Here is a 20,665-nt window from a genome sequence, read left to right on the forward strand (position 1 = left end):
CCTGTATGAGCCCTGTCAACATAGGATATGGCCGCGCGGATCTCAATGACGGCGCTCGGGAGGTGGAGGCGTGACGTCACTGCACTCCCCTCCCACATGCACGGACATAGGAAAGGGCGCACACAGCCATGCACCCTTACAAGTACCAGCCAATCGGGACTTGGGGAAGGCACCATATGACTTCAGCACGGCCAATAATGCTGAGGCGGGGAGCAGCCAATCCTGGGAGAGCTTGGGGAGGTAGGGGGAGCGATCTGATGCTGGAAAGCTGGACACACTTCCCCTGTTCTCATTCCCGTGCTTGATAGGTCATATGTCAGTCACAGCAGCGGGGGGGGGGGGGGGGGGGGGTGGCAACACAAATTTTACGCGTGTCGACTTTTAACGCTGGATTAACTGTTTGTGGAAAGACTGGGCACAGATGACCAGGAATCCTTTACAGCAGTGGTCATCAACCCTGTCCTCAGGTCCCGCTAACAGGCCAGGTTTTAAGTATTATCTTGGGGAGATGCAGACTAGAATACTGCAATCACTGAGCAACAAATGATATCACCTGTGATGTGTTTCAGTTATCTCGCAGACCTGGCCTGTTAGTGGGTCCTGAGGACTGGGTTGATGACCACTGCTTTACAGTATTGTCCCAGGTAGAAAGCTAAGTTTATTTTTTTTTTTTAGCTTTACAACCACTTTAATCAAGAAACACGTTTGGATGTCCTTTGAGAAAGCCATGCTGTATGGGAGCAATTTTGTTTGAAATTGCCCTTCATCTGAGTGCACATATATGTTTGAAACTTCCCAACATCTCTTTAAATATGTTGTTCTGATGATCAATCATGAATCAATGCTAATTTCCAGTTGGGTGGCACACAGTACAAGTATCCACCTGGGGTAGAGGAACCTGGTCATTCACATTGGGGTTGTAATCCCAAGACGTTGTTGCTTCTACTAATCTTATTCAAGTTAAAAATAATGTGTTTTTCTGATGAAATTGTAGTTTCCCATGTGCCCTTCTGCATGCCTTGTGTGTCCCAAGACACCCTTACAAATACAACCATACCAATACTGTCATTAGTGTAATAAATCTCACCTTTTTGCTGACATGGTTTTAATGGAACAGAGACATTCTTCCAGTCAGCAGGGTTGTGTACAGTGCATTGAACTTCCATAGGTTCTGGCTGACGGGTCACCTGGACTGTGCCAACAGTACTTTCATACCGCTGGTATTCAGAGCCATTTTTGTATTCCCAGATATAAGACACAGATGTATTTGCTGTAACATCACAATGAAGAGTGACATTACACGTGTTATTGGTTCCATCCTCATAGTCGATTCTTATAGTTGGAAAAGGAACAGGTTCTGAAAATAGAAATAAAACAGCAATTCTAGGAATGAAAGTGAATTTATCCAGTAAACTCAAAGCTAGTAAAAAACAAAAACAAGAAAAAAAACGACAACCACCCAAATTCAAAAGTCTTTTAGCTTATTGTAAAAGGAAGGTATTACCATATTCCTGCTTTTTGGACACACCGTACATTGTGAAACACCATCTTAAAGGCATATCTAAACCCCAAAACAACATTTTAATATACTGCAGATTAGCAGTCCTTAGATTCGGTGGCTACATTTCAGACAACACACCCAAAACAATGCACTCCATGTATAACTAACATATAATCTCAACAGTAATTAACCACTTGCTTACTGGGCACCTAAACCCCCCTCCTGCCCAGACCAAGTTTCAGATTTTAGCGCTGTCACACTTTGAATGACAATTGTGCAGTCATACAACACTGTACACAAATGACATTTTTATCATTTTTTTCCACAAATAGAGCTTTCTTTTGGTAGTATTTGATCACCTCTGGGTTTTTCATTTTTTGTTAAAAAATTAAAAAAAAAACAAATAAAAAAAAAAAAACATACAAAACCGTTTTATATTTTGTTAATAAATTTTGCAAACAGGTAATTTTTCTCCTTCATTGATGTACACTGATGAGGCTGCACTGATGGGCACCGATAGGCTGTACTGATGGGCACCGATAGGCTGCATTGATGGGCACTGATAAGGCGACACTGATGGGCACTGATAAGGCAGCACTGATGGGCACTAATAGGCGGCACTGGTGGGCACTGATAAGGTGGCACTGATAGATGGCATTGGGCACTAAGAGGTGGCACTGATGGGTGGCACTGATGGGCGGCACTGAAGGGGATTGATAGGTGGCACTGAAGGGCACTAATAGGTGGCACTGATAGGTTGCACTGATAGGTTGCACTGATAGCTGTCACTGATGGGCACTGATGGGTGGCAGTGATAGGCACTGATTTGTGGCAGTGATGGGCACCGATCGGCACTGGTAGGTGGCACTGACAGGCAGCACTGCTAGGTGGCAGTGATGAGGCACTGATTGGCACCACTGGTGGGCATTGATAGGTGGCACTTGTGGGCACTGATAGGTGGCACTGATTGCTGGCACTTATGTACTGTGGGCACTGATTTGTGGCACTGTGGGCACTGATTCGTGGCACTGGCAGGTGGTATTGGCAGGCGGTACTGGTGGGCACATATGAGGTGGCTTCGCCTCTTCCTCTTCGGGACCGATGTCCCTTTAACAGAAGCCGTTGATCAGCTTTTTTTCTCCTCATGCTGTCAGCGTGAGAAGAAAAAAAAATTGATTACCGATCTTCTGTTTACATTACGTGATCAGCTGTCATTGGCCCTGCGGTATATACACTGCTCCTAAAGTGCCCCTGCCCATTGGGCTCTAAGCAATTAAGTAAATTTGTCTGTAAAATGTTTTAAAAATCCTTTATCTTTTAACTAATAATGTACCACTGTACTGTCTTAAAGTAATTGTAAAGTCTCGTTTTTTTTCCTATAAAAATAACAAACATGTTATACCTACCTCCTCTGTTGCAGTGGATTTGCACAGAGCAGCCCAGATCCTCCTCTTCTTGGGTCCCTCTTCTGTGATCCTGGCCCCTCCCTCCTGTTCAGTGCCCCTACAGCAAGCAGCTTGCTATGGGGGGCACCAAAGTTGAGTCACAACTCCCTGTGTCCATTCAGACACGGAGACCTGGCCCGGCCCTGACCCCTCTCTTACCTGATTGGCTAACTGACTTTGATTGACAGCAATCAGCCAATTAGGAAGGAGAATCTGGACGGCTGAGACACTCGTGGACATTGCTGGAGAGAGAGGGAGCTCAGGAAAGTGTTAGGGGGGCTGCTGCACACAGAAGGCTTTTTATCTTAATGCATAAAATGCAATAAGATAAAAAACCTTCTGCCTTTACAATCACTTTAAGGTTTTATACACCTACCTAAAAAAAGCACTGCTGTAAAGAAGAGGGTTTGTGCAAGTTTGTCAATAAATTATGTGCACTGAATTCCACAACAGCATTCTTTCAGATTAGGTTTTACCCAAGCCCAAGTACCTTTTGTAATCTATTTCAGCAGCATTTTAATACTGCTTTGAGTTCCACAATTTACCAGCATAAAAATGTATACTTTATCATAATATATTTTTGTAGGCCCCAATGTTGGTTTAAATACTGTCATTTCAAATTGGTTGATCAAGGGCCTGTATAATAATAACTGCAATAATAACTGCACAGTTTCAAAGCATCTATCATTAGGTGTACATAAAACATTGGGAGTGTCAGGGTTCCCCCTTACAGCACAGAAACATGTGGCTGTCAAGAAGGAACATCTTAATTTCCAGTAAATGCCCTTTACTTTTGACTGTCTGACCCTTGGTATAGGATAGTGATTCCCAAACTCAGCCCTCAAGTACTACCAACAGGCCATGTTTTTGGAATTTTGAAATGCAAAAATAGCTCTCATAAATACTAAGCCGTTGACATGGATATAAAGCTGAGGGTACTTGAGGACTGAGGTTTGGGAACCACTGATATAAGGCATGGCATGTAGTAAATTATGCATGCCACTCATGCAGCACATCTAAGAGATCGAAAAGTGGATATGTTGAAGGTATGGACATGATTCAGCACTGATCCTTTGAGGGACTGAAACCAATTTACTTAGGGGAGAAGACACTAGGGCTTGCAGTAAACTCAACAGTGAACTTACTCCACAACCTAGACATTCTATTAGCTCCAGCTTTAGAAGACTCCAAAAACCTCAGATTCTACTCAAAAACTTTGAGGTTGCTCCACTTGCCACAGCTGCAACTTCATAAACAGCTCTCCCTATTTTGGTTATGATGTTCATGTACTTCAACAACATTCTGTGTAGAGAATACTGATGAAACCTTTCTATGAATAGGACAAACTTGTTTAGCTTTAAAAGCAGATACTCTTTACATATTATTTACATAAGACCCCCTGGGACCATGAGTAAAATGTGCTCTGTTTGGGGTGCCTTGATACTAATGAAGGACCATCAGACCTTAAAAGAGAAGTATGGACTTCTCTTTTTATAACATTTATATGCACCTAGGTGGATGGAGAATCGATCCAATGCTGTATCTGTCCCTCGCCAGCTCTGCAATGAGAACTGAGCAATTAAACACTGCTGAGCACTCAATTCTCACCTCCGCTCTGATGAGAGAGCTATTACTGTCATTCACCAGCTCTCTCCTCTACCCCTCCAGCACTCACTGGAGCACTGGGTTGTGGAGGGGGCGGGAACGGCTGGCTTTGGCTCTCGACAGGTGGCTGAGAGGCTGAGCCAGGTGCCTGTCTGGGCATCTTGGTGGATTTAAACCATATGGTTGGGATTTTTTCCCAAGCCTGGACCGGCTGAGTGACGTCTGCAGAAGGTGGACTTTAGCCATTGTCAGCTGAAACCGGGTCACAAGAGTACAGAACCAACTGCACTCCTCTGTCCTACAGGTGAAGTATCGCCAAAATAGCTTTGACCATACCTCTCCTATAAAACAATGGTGCCATGGTCTGGGGTCAGGCTCAGAGACCAGTAGCTATAGCAGTAGGGGGACTCACACCACCTGGCAGGATTGGCATACAAGCAGGTCACCCTGGCAAATAATGCAGGATCACGTGGGGTGCGTAGTACTAACTGGTAACCACCAGAGCTCATGATGGTGGAGATGTGTTTAGCTGCATGTTAGTACCAGGTCATGGTCCTAAGGATCACCCCACCAGAAGGTGAGCACACCGGGGTCCAGTAGCAGATAAAGCAGGTAAGGACCAAACAGAAGCATAGTCAGAAAACAACCCAAAGGTTGGTAACAAGTAGTTGCAGGCTGGGATCAAGCTAAAGCATGGTTGAGGAACAAGCCAAGGGTCAGTAAAGAGTGGTAGGAAAGATATGGATGGCAGGAAAGACAAAAGTGAGATACTGGCTGGAGAGAGCACAATAATCTGGAAAACAGGAAGTGAAGAGACATGGCCTAAATCAGGAAGTTCATGGGAAGAGCACAGAGTTCAAGACAAACAAAGTTCAAGGCAGGATCAATCAAGGAATTGTCCAGGGAACTATCCAGCATTCCAGGTGGCTTAGCAAGAAGAAACTTTGTTTGACACAGCAGAGGTTCTGGGTTCAAATTCAGGCTGTGACAAAGGGTTGGGTTTATTCAAAAAAAAAGGTTATACCTACATTACACTTACAAATAAGGAGGGGAAAGGTGACAGGGAAGGAGGGGGTCCTTTTCTAGGCTAACGCACTCTCTTTCTCACTGAGGTGTCCCACACACCAGGGCCTTTGTCGCATCTTGGGATACACCCTCAGTTGGGTCTCTGTGAATCGCAGACTTGATCCACCATTGCAGACAGCTTGTACCAGAGGATTATTCCCGTCCTAAGCTCAAAGTTTTTGAGCACATATTTACTTAAGATATCCATATGAACCTTCCCCTAGGAAATGTGCTGCAATACTGGCAGTAAATGCCCTCAGGATTCCTACTTGTAAGGGGACCTGGATTGGACATCAATTGGCCCCAATTCCCACCCTGCTTATTCTTCGATAGAAACCCAAAATACCTCTCTTTGAATCCACCATTTTAGATACATTCTTCTAGCTACAGTCCTGTTCACGACATCCCCAGCCATAGGCCTTATTCAGAATAATGGAATATGCACATTTAGATGCATTTCAACACTTGACTGCAATTATTTTGATATGTATCTCCAATACAGCATGATCTTCACAGAGTCACTGACAGAGTCTTTAATGCAGAACATCAGTAATATTAAGCAACATCCTGACAATGTATTTACATCCGTGCAGAACACTATTTATCAGGTTAGGCATCTTCCCTTACAAGCTGTTCTCATTCACTAGGAGTAGGGACGAGCTTCGTGTTCGAGTCGAACCCATGTTTGACTCGAACATCGTCTGTTCGCCCGTTCACCGAATTGCGAACGATATGAGCCGTTCGCGCCAAATTCGTGTGGCGCGTCACGGCCCATAATTCACTGCGGCATCGCAGTGCATTGCTGGATGATGATTGGCCAAGCATGCACCCGCATGCTTGGCCAATCACAGCGCCGTCTGAACAGAGAGCCGTAATTGGCCAAAGCCAAGGAGGCTTTGGCCAATTATGGCTCAGGGGATTTAGTACACGCCCCACACTATATAAGGCCGCCTGCACGGCGGCCCTGTGTAGTGTGTGTTCCGGCGCTGAAAGAGATAGACAGACAGACAGTGTCATTTGATTTGAGTTAGATAGATTAGGCAGAACAGTCAGTGAGTTAGCTGCACTTACAGTGTATTGTGTATATATATGCATCCCAGGTGTTGCATATATATATATATATATATATATATATATATATATATATATATATATATATACACACTGTATTCAGTTTAGCTAGATCCGTTCCTGTTATCTTCCGACTGAGTGGGGTGCGTCCTGCTCACAGTGTCCAGCTAAACCTACAAGTTAGTGGGGTGCGTCCTGCTCACAGTGTTCAGCTAAACCTACAAGTTAGTGCGGTGCGTCCTGCTCACAGTGTTCAGCTAGATCCGTTCCTGTTATCTTCTTACTGACAGGCAGGCTTGTCTTGTTACAGTATTTACACCTACCTGAAGAAAATTGCTGGTGTTCTTTTGATCCTATTAGTAGCACAGTCAGGCAGCTAGACTATTTACAGTTAGCGCAGTGCGTCCTGCTAACAGTGTTCAGCTAAAACTACAAGTTAGTGGGGTGCGTCCTGTTCACAGTGTTCAGCTAAAACTACAAGTTAGTGTGGTGCGTCCACCTCACAGTGTTCAGCTAAACCTACAAGTTAGTGCGGTGCGTCCTGCTCACAGTGTTCAGCTAAACCTACAAGTTAGTGTAGTGAGACCTCTGCACAGTGTTCATCTAAAGCTACAAATTAGTGCAGTGCGTCTTGCTCACAGTGTTCAGCTAAAACTACAAGTTAGTGCTGTGCGTCCTGCTCACAGTGTTCAGCTAATTACTATTGTGATTAGCTGTGATCTGTACATGTGATCACTGTGATCAAAGAGCTCATTACAATACACAACAAGCAAACAAAGAAATTAATTGTGTACAATTGTCATGTGATCTGCTGTAATTGGCCACAACAGTCACATGGTACTGGCAGCAGGCCGGTACAGTGATCGGATATTGGCTGTGTCCAGAGGACGCAGCGGGTGACAGATCACACCGGAGCGCGGCCCGTAGAGCGTGCGCGAGTTGCGATCCTGGGAGAACGTCATATGACATCTCCCCAGGACAACAGGGCTCCCACTAAGCTGACATTTGACAATAGGCAAGGGGGTTAAGAACCTCAATTCTCAGTTTTCCCTCTCCTCTCAGTGCACTCCATAACATACCTCTGTAACAAAACGTCCCACACTCTGCTTGAGTGCTTTCATCATATACCGCTTCCTCACAGTCAGAATATAGATATCAGATATTCCAACCGCTAACAACCACAAAACAAGACAATACTCATTTGGTTGCTGAACATGGACTGTTTATTGAAAACACAGGTAATACTCTGGACAACCCCCCCCCTTTGCATTCTGGGCGGGGTAGACTGTCAAATCAGCAGTGAGAGCTGTTGGAGGAATTCGCCCCCACCAATCTCACAGCTAATCAACATACAAAGCCCATAATATCCAAGACAGACAGACACAATAGAACATTGGAATACAGCCACACCCTAAACGACCCAGCAAGGAGTACACAACAAAATGAGCCTATATATATATATATATATAGATATATATATATATATATATCTATATATATATATATATATATATATATAATATATACACACACACACATTCCAATGTGGCTGTACAGTGAGTCCGATTAGTACAGATCAGACTGGATTTCTCGGTCACCCTGTGCCCCTATTAAAGACACCAGGTAACTTAGACATAGGAGGTGCATGGGGAGCTGAAACAAGATTTTCCCAACCACCCCAAGGGATTCTGGGTTCCACGGGGCCCCCCGCCAAAAGTGACTCTGTCACAACCTCCAAAACACCCTCATCCTTCTCTGACTTGCCCCCTTTCTTCCTTAAAGTTACAAATCTTTGTGAGGACACTTGTGATGGGAACTGTAGCCAGTACCTATCTATGCAAGCATAAAGTACCAAAGATGGATAGCAGGAAGGGTTTCCCAATCAAAAAGCAGTTAGAAATCATAACACAATTACAACAATTCAGGAGTATAAAAGATGTCCCAGACTTCATTTGGACTTGAATCCATTCTGTTCATTAACATAAATCCTTGAATCAATGTTCTACTAATGCCGCGTACACACGAGCGGACTTTCTATCCTACTTGGTCCGGCACACTTTCCGACGGACTTTGTCCGCCAGGTGCGCCGGACTTTAAAACGGACGGACTTGCCCACACACGCCGGGACTTTCCGGCGGGCTAAGTCCGCCCGTCTTTCCGACGGACTTTCGCCGGAGTTCCGGCGGACTTTCAGAATGAACGGACTTGCCCACACACGGACAAGTCCGTTCATTTTGAACGTGACTCAGGTGCGACGGGACTAGAGAAGGATGTCAATCTTGCCGCTTTTATCGGCGAGATTGACACCTTGCTAGCCCCGTCGCGGGGCATACCAGGCCCTTAAGTCTGGTATGGATTATAAAGGGGAACCCCGCTACGCCGAAAAAACGGCGTGGGGTCCCCCTAAAATCCATACCAGACCCCGATCCGAGCACGCAGCCTGGCCGGTCAGGAAAGGGGGTGGGGACGAGCGAGCGCCCCCCCCCTCCTGAACCGTACCAGGCCGCATGCCCTCAACATGGGGGGTGGGTGCTTTGGGGGAGGGGGGCGCCCTGCGCCCCCCCCCCCAAAGCACCTTGTCCCCATGTTGATGAGGACAAGGGCCTCTTCCCGACAACCCTGGCCGTTGGTTGTCGGGGTCTGCGGGCGGGGGCTTATCGGAATCTGGGAGCCCCCTTTAATAAGGGGGCCCCCAGATCCCGGCCCTCCACCCTATGTAAATGAGTATGGGGTACATGGTACCCCTACCCATTTACCTAGGAAAAAAGTGTAAGTAATAAAACACACTACACAGGTTTTTAAAATATTTTATTAAACAGCTCCGGGGGGGGGGATCTTCCTCCGGCTTCGGGGGTCTTCTTCCGGCTTCGGGGGTCCCTCCGCTTCATCTTCTCCCGGCGTCCGGTTGGTTCTTCTCCGCTCTCCGGCCTCTTCTCCCGGTGTCGCAGGTCTTCGGCCGGCCCCTCCGCTCTCTTCATGTAGCTCTATTGCGAGCGGAGGTCCGGACTTCTGGGCTTCTTGGCTTCTTGGCTTCTCTTCTCTTCTCTTCCCCCAGATGTTGACACGACGCTCTCTCCGGCTGGACTGGTCTCTGAGGGCTGCGTTGTGACTTATATAGGCGGAGACCCCGCCCCCATATGATGTCACAGTCCTTGGGCATGCTGGGACTGTGACGTTTTAGGGGGCGTGGTCGACCACGCCCCCTAAAACGTCACAGTCCCAGCATGCCCAAGGACTGTGACATCATATGGGGGCGGGGTCTCCGCCTATATAAGTCACAACGCAGCCCTCAGAGACCAGTCCAGCCGGAGAGAGCGTCGTGTCAACATCTGGGGGAAGAGAAGAGAAGAGAAGCCAAGAAGCCAAGAAGCCCAGAAGTCCGGACCTCCGCTCGCAATAGAGCTACATGAAGAGAGCGGAGGGGCCGGCCGAAGACCTGCGACACCGGGAGAAGAGGCCGGAGAGCGGAGAAGAACCAACCGGACGCCGGGAGAAGATGAAGCGGAGGGACCCCCGAAGCCGGAAGAAGACCCCCGAAGCCGGAGGAAGATCCCCCCCCCGGAGCTGTTTAATAAAATATTTTAAAAACCTGTGTAGTGTGTTTTATTACTTACACTTTTTTCCTAGGTAAATGGGTAGGGGTACCATGTACCCCATACTCATTTACATAGGGTGGGGGGCCGGGATCTGGGGGCCCCCTTATTAAAGGGGGCTCCCAGATTCCGATAAGCCCCCGCCCGCAGACCCCGACAACCAACGGCCAGGGTTGTCGGGAAGAGGCCCTTGTCCTCATCAACATGGGGACAAGGTGCTTTGGGGGGGGGGGCGCAGGGCGCCCCCCTCCCCCAAAGCACCCACCCCCCATGTTGAGGGCATGCGGCCTGGTACGGTTCAGGAGGGGGGGGGCGCTCGCTCGTCCCCACCCCCTTTCCTGACCGGCCAGGCTGCGTGCTCGGATCGGGGTCTGGTATGGATTTTAGGGGGACCCCACGCCGTTTTTTCGGCGTAGCGGGGTTCCCCTTTATAATCCATACCAGACCTAAGGGCCTGGTATGCCCCGCGCTCGCCGCAATAGGAAGATTTGTTTTTCCTATTGCAGCGAGCGCGAGATGCAATACCATCCCCTCGTGTCGTATTTGGTCTGTCGGACCAGCCTACACACGAGCGGGCTTTCCGTCGGACCAGCACACACACGAGCGGACCTTCCGCCCGAAACTGAGTCCGACGGAAAGATTTCAAACATGTTTAAAATCTAGGTCCGGCGGGCTTTTGGGAAGAAGTCCGCCGGAAAAGTCCGCCGCCGCCCACACACGGGCGGATTGTCCGGCACACTCTGGTCCGCCGGACCAAGTATGCCGGAAAGTCCGACCGTGTGTACGCGGCATAAGTATTTATAAAAATGTAAAAAGTTTCCTTTTAAACAAAATTCCCTGATTTGCAGGATGATATTTTTTATGTGTCCTGCTACCTCACGCTCTGTTCTGAGGTTGATAAAAGAAAGCCCCCGTCATCCCATGTTCCTGAATCTAACTGGTCGGTCTGGTTCCAAGATCTGGATAAGGTTTTTCATCATCCATATTTACAAATATTCTCCGAATCAAAATGAAACATTGTTTTGTAAATTTGAATGCTTACCATAGAGACTGACAATGAATGAAACATCTTCTATTACATTGTTTTTAAGAGTAATCTTGGCAGTGTAGTTCCCAATATTGTCAAACGTTGCATTTTTAATTCGTAATCCCATTCCATCTCTGAACATTTGAATTTGGGGATGTTCAGTCCTTAAATTATTGTCCTTGAACTCTGCTATTTTGAAAGTCTGAGATCCCCTCTTCAATTTCCAGACCACCTCTGTAGCATTATCTGAAAATGTCTGCTTGATTACCAATTCAATAGTCCCACCAATAACGCCATTCACTTTGTGAGGATAATCTCCACCTATAGGAAAACAGAAAATTTTGAATGCATTCAGTCACGTTGATGTTAATAAAACTTTTTAGCTTTTTTTCAATGCTATATTTAGATACACATTTAAGCCGTTCAATGACACCGATGTAAGGCATAAGTCGGCAGCAGTGTGGGGGGGGGATTACATACACTGTGTAAATCTGACAAGCCGGCTGCCAGGTGGAAACATTGGGTGGCTGCACAGCTGCCTGATTGCTTCCACCTACCCCTGTTTATGCGCCCCCCCCCCCCATGCCATGCTTCCCGGGTTCCACTGTCCCACCTGTAGACCGTGGACCAGCATGGTGGGTGTTGTGGAGTATAAGGGATAGAAAGGAGATAGAAAAGTGAACATCCGTTTGCTAATATCCCCTAACTGATAAGACCCTAAAACAGAGAAGCAATGTGTATTACATTACTTTCAGGTTTCGGATGTCACTTTCCCTGGTCTTTGCAGCCAGGAAAGAAGCTAATGGAGCGTGATCTGCACTCCATTAGCCCAAATGGAGGGCAGGTGGGATATCAGGGGTCTAATAGAACCATGATCTCTCATTAACGAAAACTTGTCTCAACAAAATAGTATAACATAGGGGACTTGATTCCATATATCAATGGTCTCCAAACTGTGGCCCTTTGCTTGCCTCTATCTGGCCCTTGGGACACTATTCCTCCAACTGATAGTAATGAGGAGGTACCATCCCTCCCTCTGACACAATTAGTGGGGCACTATTCCTCCCACTGACACCAATAATGGAACACTATTCCTCCCACTGACACCATCGATGGGGCACTATTTCTCCTGCTAAGATCAATGATTGGGCACTATTCCTCCCATTGATACAAACCATGGGGCACAATACACCCTGTTAAAACCAATAATGGGACAATGTTTACTCCCACTGGTGCCAGGACATTTTCTACTCACACTGGCCACCGTGTGGCCCCCCTAAAGCCTGAAGGACAGTAAACTGGCTATTTGTTTAAAAAGCTTGGAGATCACTGCCCTACATGATAAAAATAAAGTTACACTTAAGCCTCTCCTCAAAAATGTTAACTAGAATTTAAAATATAAACACATGTGAAAATGTTGATTGTGCCAAATGCCAAATGCAAAACAATAATTCTAAGCCCATTGTTAACGGTTAACTCTAAAATGATGACCTTTGAATGCATTGCCTATGGATAATTTAGGGTATCAAAATTTGGTACCCACAAGTTTAAGGCTTTGCATGTTGGTTATCTATTTACTCGACGCAACCTCATCTTTTGTGTTTTACCCCCAAAAAAGGGTTATATGTTGTACATGCTTGCACTTAGATTAACCACTTCAGCCCCGGAAGATTTGGCTGTAGAATGACCAGGCCATTTTTTGCGACTCGGCACTACGTCGCTTTAACTGACAATTGCGCGGTCGTGCGATATTGCACCGAAATAAAATTGACGTCCTTTTTTCCCACAAATAGAGCTTTCTTTTGGTGGTATTTGATCGCCTCTGCAGTTTTTAGTTTTTGCGCTATAAACAAAAAAAAGCGACAATTTTGAAAAAAAAAAAACAACTATATTTTGTACTTTTTGCTATAATAAATATCCCCTTTTTTTGTTTTTTTTTTTAAACTTTTTTCTCAGTTTAGGCCGATATGTATTCTTCTACATATTTTTGGTAAAAAAAATCACAATAAGCGTATATTGATTGGTTTGTGCAAAAGTTATAGCGGCTACAAAATAGGGGATAGATTTATAGCATTTTTATTATTTTTTTTTACTAGTAATGGTGGCAATCTGCGATTTTTATTGTGACTGCGACATTATGGCGGACACATTGGACAATTTTGACACATTTTTGGGACCATTGGCATTTATACAGCGATCAGTGCTATAAAAATGCATTGATTACTGTAAAAATGTCACTGGCAGTGAAGGGGTTAATACTAGGGGGCGATCGAGGGGTTAACTATGTTCCCTGGGTGGTGATTCTAACTAAAGGGGGAGTGAAATGGCTAGAGAAAATGACAGATCATGGTTCCTAGCTAATAGGAACACACAATCTGTCATTCCTCTCGGAACAAAACACGAATTTGTTTGTTTACACACACACACTTCCGTGTTCTTTCCCTCATGCTCGCGATAGCTCGTGGGCGGCGGCCATCGCGACCGTCGGCCACGAGCATCGGCACCCCTGCTATCCCGATCCCGCGAGCCGACGTACAGCTTTGACGGTTTGTGGGATCGTGCCGACCTGCCGCAGTATAGTGATGGCAGCTGGTTGGCAAGCGGTTAAAGGGGTTGTAAAGGTAAATTTAAAAAAAAAAAAAAAATAACAAACATGTTATACTTACCTTCACTGTGCAGCTCGTTCTGCACAGAGTGGCCCCGAACCTGCTCTTCTGGGGTCCCTCGGCGGCTGTCTCAGCTCCTCCCCGCAATAACTAACCACCTTAATGCGAGCTCCCTCGCATGGTGGTTAGTTATTACGGGCGCGCTCCCGTGATACAGCCGGCGGCTATAGCCGCTCGCTGTATCACTCGGCCCAGCCCCCGGCGCGCCGCGTCATTGGATGTGATTGACAGCAGCGTGAGCCAATGGCTGCGCTGCTTTCAATCCATCCACTATAGCCAATCAGCGACCAGGCTGATCGGCTGAATGGAGGTCGGGAGCGAGCGGCCGAGTTTGGAGGTGTCAGGTAAGTAAAACCGGGGGGCTGGGGGCGGCGGTATTATCAAAAGTTTTTTCACCTTAATGCATAGAATGCATTAAGGTGAAAAAACTTATACCTTTACAACCCCTTTAACTTTAGTGTATTGTTTACTGAAATTTTGTAATTGATAAACCGACAATATTGTATAACAAAAGTCATTTTCAAGCTTATTTTTTTTTTCTTTTATATATTATCATCCATATTTGTATGCAAAAAAACCCCTAGAAATCGATTTGGCAGCTAAAGAGTTAAAAGAGATCAGCTTGCTGTATAAAAATGGAGCCATGATATAAGGCATTTGGAAGTGCAGACACAATTGCCCTCCAGGCACTACATTGCCAAAGCCACCTTGCCTTTGCTTACAAGTGTATCTCCCCCCAGCCCCAAGAGACATGGTTGCACCTTCAGAGACAGGGGTGGGAAGAATTCTACCCAAGGGCTGAGTCCAGGGCTAGAGATAAAACACTGGTCTCTTTCTTTTAGAAGTTTTATTGGACAACATGCAAGGAGGTGACGGTTAGGGGTCCCAGACACCCAAGCAGATTACCTACAGATTTATCATGTCCAGCTTAACAGTGTTAGTACCTTTATGCCGACCTGGCAACACTTTGGACAGTATCCTTTTCCAAGAATTTTAAGTTTTAACACAAAACTATGGTAAAGACTATCACTGATGTGAAATCAATTAAAGGGTACATTGTAGCTGTGAAAGGAATTCAAAGAACATGACAGGGAACATGAAGCGCCAAGGGGAGAAGGAAATACATTAATGCAAGAAAATGACAGCGATCACATAAACACATAAATATTGTAATTTCAAAGCAATATACCAATCGTAGAAAGTAGGATTAGGTAAGTAATGGAAACAAGCTCCTGATCCGAGTATAAAGAGTTACAATAACTCAGGTTAATTTGTTATCGGTAGTGTGCTATATTACGGCATTCCTGTAAATTTTATTCTCTGAATGATGAGGGCCAATGTATAACAGTATGTATGAAGAAGAAGGGTATTATAAGGTTGAGGAGCCCAATGGGGGGATAAAAGGGAGATGGGGTGGTGGGGTGGTAAGAGAAGAAATTTGAGAATGGGGGGGTAGGTTAAAGAAGGATGTTGTAAACATCGGAAGATAAAGGGGAAGTGGGGCAATAGGAGGGGGATGGAGCAAGGATGCTATTTATGAGCATCGATAATCTAAGATATATTGGTCTGGTGACACTTAGTGCAGGGAAGGTGATATCAGGTATATTTGTTGGGGTTAGGGACATTTGATAGAAGAATGAGTTTAGAGGATCTCCATCTCACAGGTATCAGGATGTCAGGGCTGGGCTCAGCCCTTAATTCTCAAAGCTGGCCGCTCAGCTGTCGGCTAATTGCCAGCTCCTATCTCTCCACAGTGACTCACCTGTTGATATCTTGCTCGTCAGTCCTGCCTACTTAAGAAGTCCAGTCCAGATGATCTCTGCCTTTCGCCTTGGTCACATTTCTAGAGACGCTCTCCTGTGTTCCTGTTGAAGACTTGCTTGGTTGACATTCCTTCTGGCTCCAGATCCTGCTTGCTGTTCTACTACACTCATCTCTGGCTCCCTGACGTTTTGGCTTGTCTGACTATCCGTTCCTTTTCCTGAACTCTGGCTATGTTTTGACTATGTTTACCTTTTTTTATTATTATTAAACAAGTGTGATTTAACTGTACTTCTGTCTCAGTCTGATTGATGGTTTCTGACACAGGATCAGAAGAAAATAATAGTCAATTAAGATCTGGCGGTAAGGTTATGGTTGTAGGGTTGAGGATTCTTGAAAGTTGTACCAACAGGCCCAGGTTCAGGTGAATTTGGAAGGGTTGTCTTTTGCTAAGCCTCTCAGTTCCCCATGTCTGCCGTTTTGCGTATGTAACAGTATCAGTCTGAGTGTTGGTGGTGTAGAGGTCCTCCATTTTGTGGGGATGCATTTACAAGGTGTAGGGCTAAAGACTTATGATATGTAGCTTTTGGAAAGGATGAGTGGTACAGTAGATATTGTGCAGGGGTTAAGTCAAATGTGTATGTAATTTTTGTAAATGTTTCCGAACTTCCTTCTAAAACGGTTGCAATTTGGAGCAAAACCACCAAATGTGTAGCAACGATCCAGGATCTGAACCGCATCTCTAGCATAGGTGTGAATTTGTAGGTGAGAATTTGTGAAGTTGGGTGGGTGTCCGGTACCATTCTATTAGTATTTTGTAGCCTGTTTCTTGTGTTGTAACATTAATTGAGCCTTTATGAATGTTTGTCATTACTCTTTTCCAATCCTTCTCATTAAGGGAGATGTCTAAGCATTTTTGCCCATTTTTAACCTAGTTTACTGGTCCCCCTTTTCTTAGTTAGAGAAAAGAAGGGTGTACATAAATGATATCGTATAGCGTTGTGGAGTTCTCCTAGAGCAAAAAGCTTCAAAAGGAGTAAAGTAACAAGACCAGTTTGAAGGCGTTTTCAGTTATCAGAAAAAGTTACTTAGCTGTACTTAAGTCCAGTAGGGGAAGTATGAGTTGAGTGTTTTAGTTTGGATATCTTCATAAGAAAGATTGCTTCTATGGAAGAAGTGTTCTGCTTGTACTTGCTCGTGCGGCCATACTTCCTTAAGAAAGTGGGTTGAAAGGCCAGGGGTGAAGTCAGGGTTGTGTCTCAGGGGCGTAAGAGGTCTCAGAAAGGAAGATAAGCTTAGATTTCTACATGTAATGTAATAGCAGTGGAGGGATGGTCCTACAATAGGGTGGTCTTTGAGTCTTCTGGATGTGTGTCTTGCTGGGAGCCAGGGGAGCACTTCGAGTGAGATTGGTGAATCTTTCAGTGTGACCCAGGCTTTAGTTTTTTATGTAAGACCCAGTCCGCTATTCTCGACAGGTAACATGCTAGGTAATATTTGCATATTGAGGCGATTCAGTTCGCATTTGCTGCGCTTTACAAATCATTCATTCATTCATTCATTCATTCGTTCATATATCAGGAAGACCTATACCGCCTTTTATTTTAGGTAATGTTAATAAGTCATAACTGGTTCTGGGTCCCCATATAAAGCTAGTACAGGCTCTTTTGTAGGTTGAGAATAACGTATCCTAGCTGGTACACAGACTTCTCTCTCGGACCTAGGGATAGAACACCTTTGGGTTGAATTAGAGCGGAGACTAAAAGACAGGCCTTTTCGTTCAACATCAGTGCCTGACCTCACAAATGCGCTTCTGGAAGAATGGTCAAACATTCCCATAGACACACTCCTAAACCTTGTGGACAGCCTTCCCAGAAGAGTTGAAGCTGTTATAGCTGCAAAGGGTGGGCCAACTCAATATTGAACCCTACGGCCTAAGACTAGAAAGCCATTAAAGATCATGTGCGTGTAAGGCGTCCCAATACTTTTGACAATATAGTGTAGTTAGGAATACACTGAATTTCTGGCAGATGAGCAGCATTGTAAAGGCACATGGGGACATGTGTAATGTATTGCTAATATGTAGTGATTGTCTTTTGCATGCATTTTAAATCCTAACATTTTATGCATACTAACATGACTGCTGGCCATGTTACTTTGTGGTGTTTGGAGGGCAGTAAAACCACAGCTCAATTTAAGTGCATGCTGTGGGCATTCAAGAGGTGACATATCACCTTTGAGCCACCTGTCAGATGCCTCTGAAAAGTTATGCACTGTTGATTGCTTGTTGGAGGGGTGATAAACACAACCAATGTCAACAAGGCCCAGACATCTCAAGTCTCCCGCGACTCGCGGGATACTCCCGCATTTGACGGCAGGCTCACGGATACCTGCGAGTGCGGCACGATCTCTCGGCTGAGCCTGCACTGCCACTCAGCCTGGAGTAATAACAAACAGCTGGTGTCTCCCGCTGTGTCATGCAGCTGCAGCCTTAACTGTTCGGCAGCAGTCCACTATAACAAAGCCCCGCCTCCTCATCCATGATAGACAGAACACTGATTCAATTTCCCAGCATTGTATCAGTGTTCAGTTGACCGTCTATCATGGATGAGGAGGCGGGGCTTTGTTACAGTGGACTGCTGCCGAACAGTTAAGGCTGCAGCTGCATGACACAGCGAGAGACACCTGCTGTGTGTAATCAAGGTACTGGCGAGATTGCAGATGGGCACTGATGAGGATACAGATGGGCACAGTGAGGCTGCATTGTAGGCACAGTGAGGCTGCAGATGGGCACAGTGAGGCTGCAGATAGGCACTGATGAGGATACAGATGGGCACAGTTATGCTGCATTGTAGGCACAGTGAGGCTGCAGATGGGCACAGTGAGGCTGCAGATGGGGCTCACTGGGCACAGTGAGGCTGCAGATGGGCACTGATGAGGATACAGATAGGCACAGTGAGGCTGCAGATGGGCACTGATGAGGATACAGGTGGGCACAATGAGGCTGCAGATAGGCACTGATGAGGATACAGATGGGCTGCATTGTAGGCACAGTGAGGCTGCAGATGGGCACAGTGAGGCTGCATATGGGCACTGATGAGGATACAGATGGGCACTGATGAGGATACAGATGGGCACAGTGATGCTGTAGATGGGCACTGATGAGGATACAGATGGGTACAATGAGGCTGCAGATGGGCACAGTGAGGCTGCAGATGGGCACAGTGAGGATATAGATGGGCACAGTGAGGCTGCATTGTAGGCATAGTGAGGCTGCAGATGGGCACAGTGAGGCTGCAGATGGACACTGATGAGGATAAGGATGGGCACTGATGAGGATATAGATGGGCACAGTGAGGCTGCAGATGGGCACAACGAGGCTGCAGATGGGCACCGATGAGGATACAGGTGGGCACAGTGAGGCTGCATTGTTGGCAGAGTGAGGCTGCATTGTTGACACTAATGAGGCTGCAGATGGGCACAGTGAGGCTGCATTGATGGCTCAGTGAGGCTGCATTGATGGGCACTGCCGAGGCTGCAGATGGGCACTGATGAGGCTGCAGATGGGAACTGTCAAGGCTGCAGATGGGCATTGTGAGGCTGCAGATTGGCACAGTGAGGCTGCATTGTTGGCACTGATGAGGCTGTAAATGGGCACAGTAAGGGTGCATTTTTGGTGAGTGTGACACCACATTATCTTTTAAAGTATTATTTTATTATGGCATTATATTATTATTATCTTTCAAGTATTATTTTATTATAGTATTTTATTATGAATGGGGGGGGGGGGGGGGGGGGTTGCCGGCACGGAGCGTGACCTCTCTGAAATGAGCTTGCCACCTTCCTGAAATTAGTTTTTGCAGTTTGGGATGTCTGAAGGCCTTAATCAGTATTTGGCTACTTCTGCACCGTGTTATTGGGGCTGTGTGCTGTCAGAAGTAGTGAGACGTGGAGAATGCAGAACTAAAGGAAAAAAAACAGGAAAATCCTGCTCTATATTGTACATATGGAACAAATGTAAACTTCTGGTGTGCTGCTAAGTTAAGGCCTGCGATCAGAATAACATTTATGTTCTGTAAATTGTTAACTGAACACGTTGAGGCCTATGCAACACACAAGCCAAACGCTATGGAAGTAAGTATACTGACCGATTGACATGTTTGAAAGAATGATCCACGCCACAAGACATGTTTGGAGATTTCTTCCCATAGTAATCGAGACCGTCTTAACGGCATGAGAGCTATAAACCGATCGAACGGTCCTCTTCATGCATTAGAGGTATATACTGATCGAGCGGTCCTCTTCCACTGCATTATTACTTCCTGATTATGTCATTATAGCCAAACCTTCGACGTGCCCCCACGTCAAGGAGGAGCTTAGATTAACCCTTTTGTTGTCAAAGCTATTTTGGTACATACAGTGCCTTGAAAAAGTATTCAAAAACGTAAATGTATTTTATTGGGATTTTATGTGATAGACCAACACGAAGTGGCACATAATTGTGAAGTGGAAGGAAAATTATAAATTGTTTCCAAAATGTTTTACAAATAAATATGTGAAAAATGTGGCGTGTATTTGTATTCAGCCCCCCTGAGTCAATACTTTGTAGAACCACCTTTTGCTGCAATTACAGCTGCAAGTCTTTTTGGGGATGTCTCTACCAGCTTAGCACATCTAGAGAGTGACATTTTTGACATTCCTCTTTGCAAAATAGTTCAAGCTCTGTCAGATTGGATGGAGAGCGTCTGTGAACAGCAATTTTCAAGTCTTGCCACAATTTCTCAATTGGATTTAGGTCTGGAATTTGACTGGGCCATTCTAACACATAAATAAACTTTGATCTAAACCATTCCATTGTAGCTTTGGCTCTATGTTTAGGGTTGTTGTCCTGCTGGAAGGTGAATCCCCCCCCAGTCTCAAGTCTGTAATGC

At 45.7% G+C, this 20,665-nt stretch overlaps 1 protein-coding gene across 2 annotated transcripts in view; it reads right to left on the bottom strand.

Annotated features, from left to right (window-relative positions):
- The window catches only part of LOC141117223 (CD48 antigen-like), a 35,872-nt gene extending 15,791 nt beyond the window's left edge, over positions 1 to 20,081 (bottom strand). For both annotated transcript variants that reach the window (XM_073609949.1, XM_073609950.1), the window contains exons 1-3: positions 19,883 to 20,081; positions 11,323 to 11,628; positions 1,088 to 1,357 (exon numbers count right to left, since the gene is read on the bottom strand). In XM_073609949.1, the coding sequence (XP_073466050.1) occupies positions 1,088 to 1,357; positions 11,323 to 11,628; positions 19,883 to 20,003 (697 nt within the window). In that variant the 5' untranslated portion in view covers positions 20,004 to 20,081. The remainder of the gene's footprint in view (positions 1 to 1,087; positions 1,358 to 11,322; positions 11,629 to 19,882) is intronic.
- Positions 20,082 to 20,665: the final 584 nt, after the last annotated feature.

Source organism: Aquarana catesbeiana, linkage group LG13 (genome assembly GCF_042186555.1).
Source record: "Aquarana catesbeiana isolate 2022-GZ linkage group LG13, ASM4218655v1, whole genome shotgun sequence".
NCBI classification, from domain to species: Eukaryota; Metazoa; Chordata; class Amphibia; order Anura; family Ranidae; genus Aquarana; species Aquarana catesbeiana.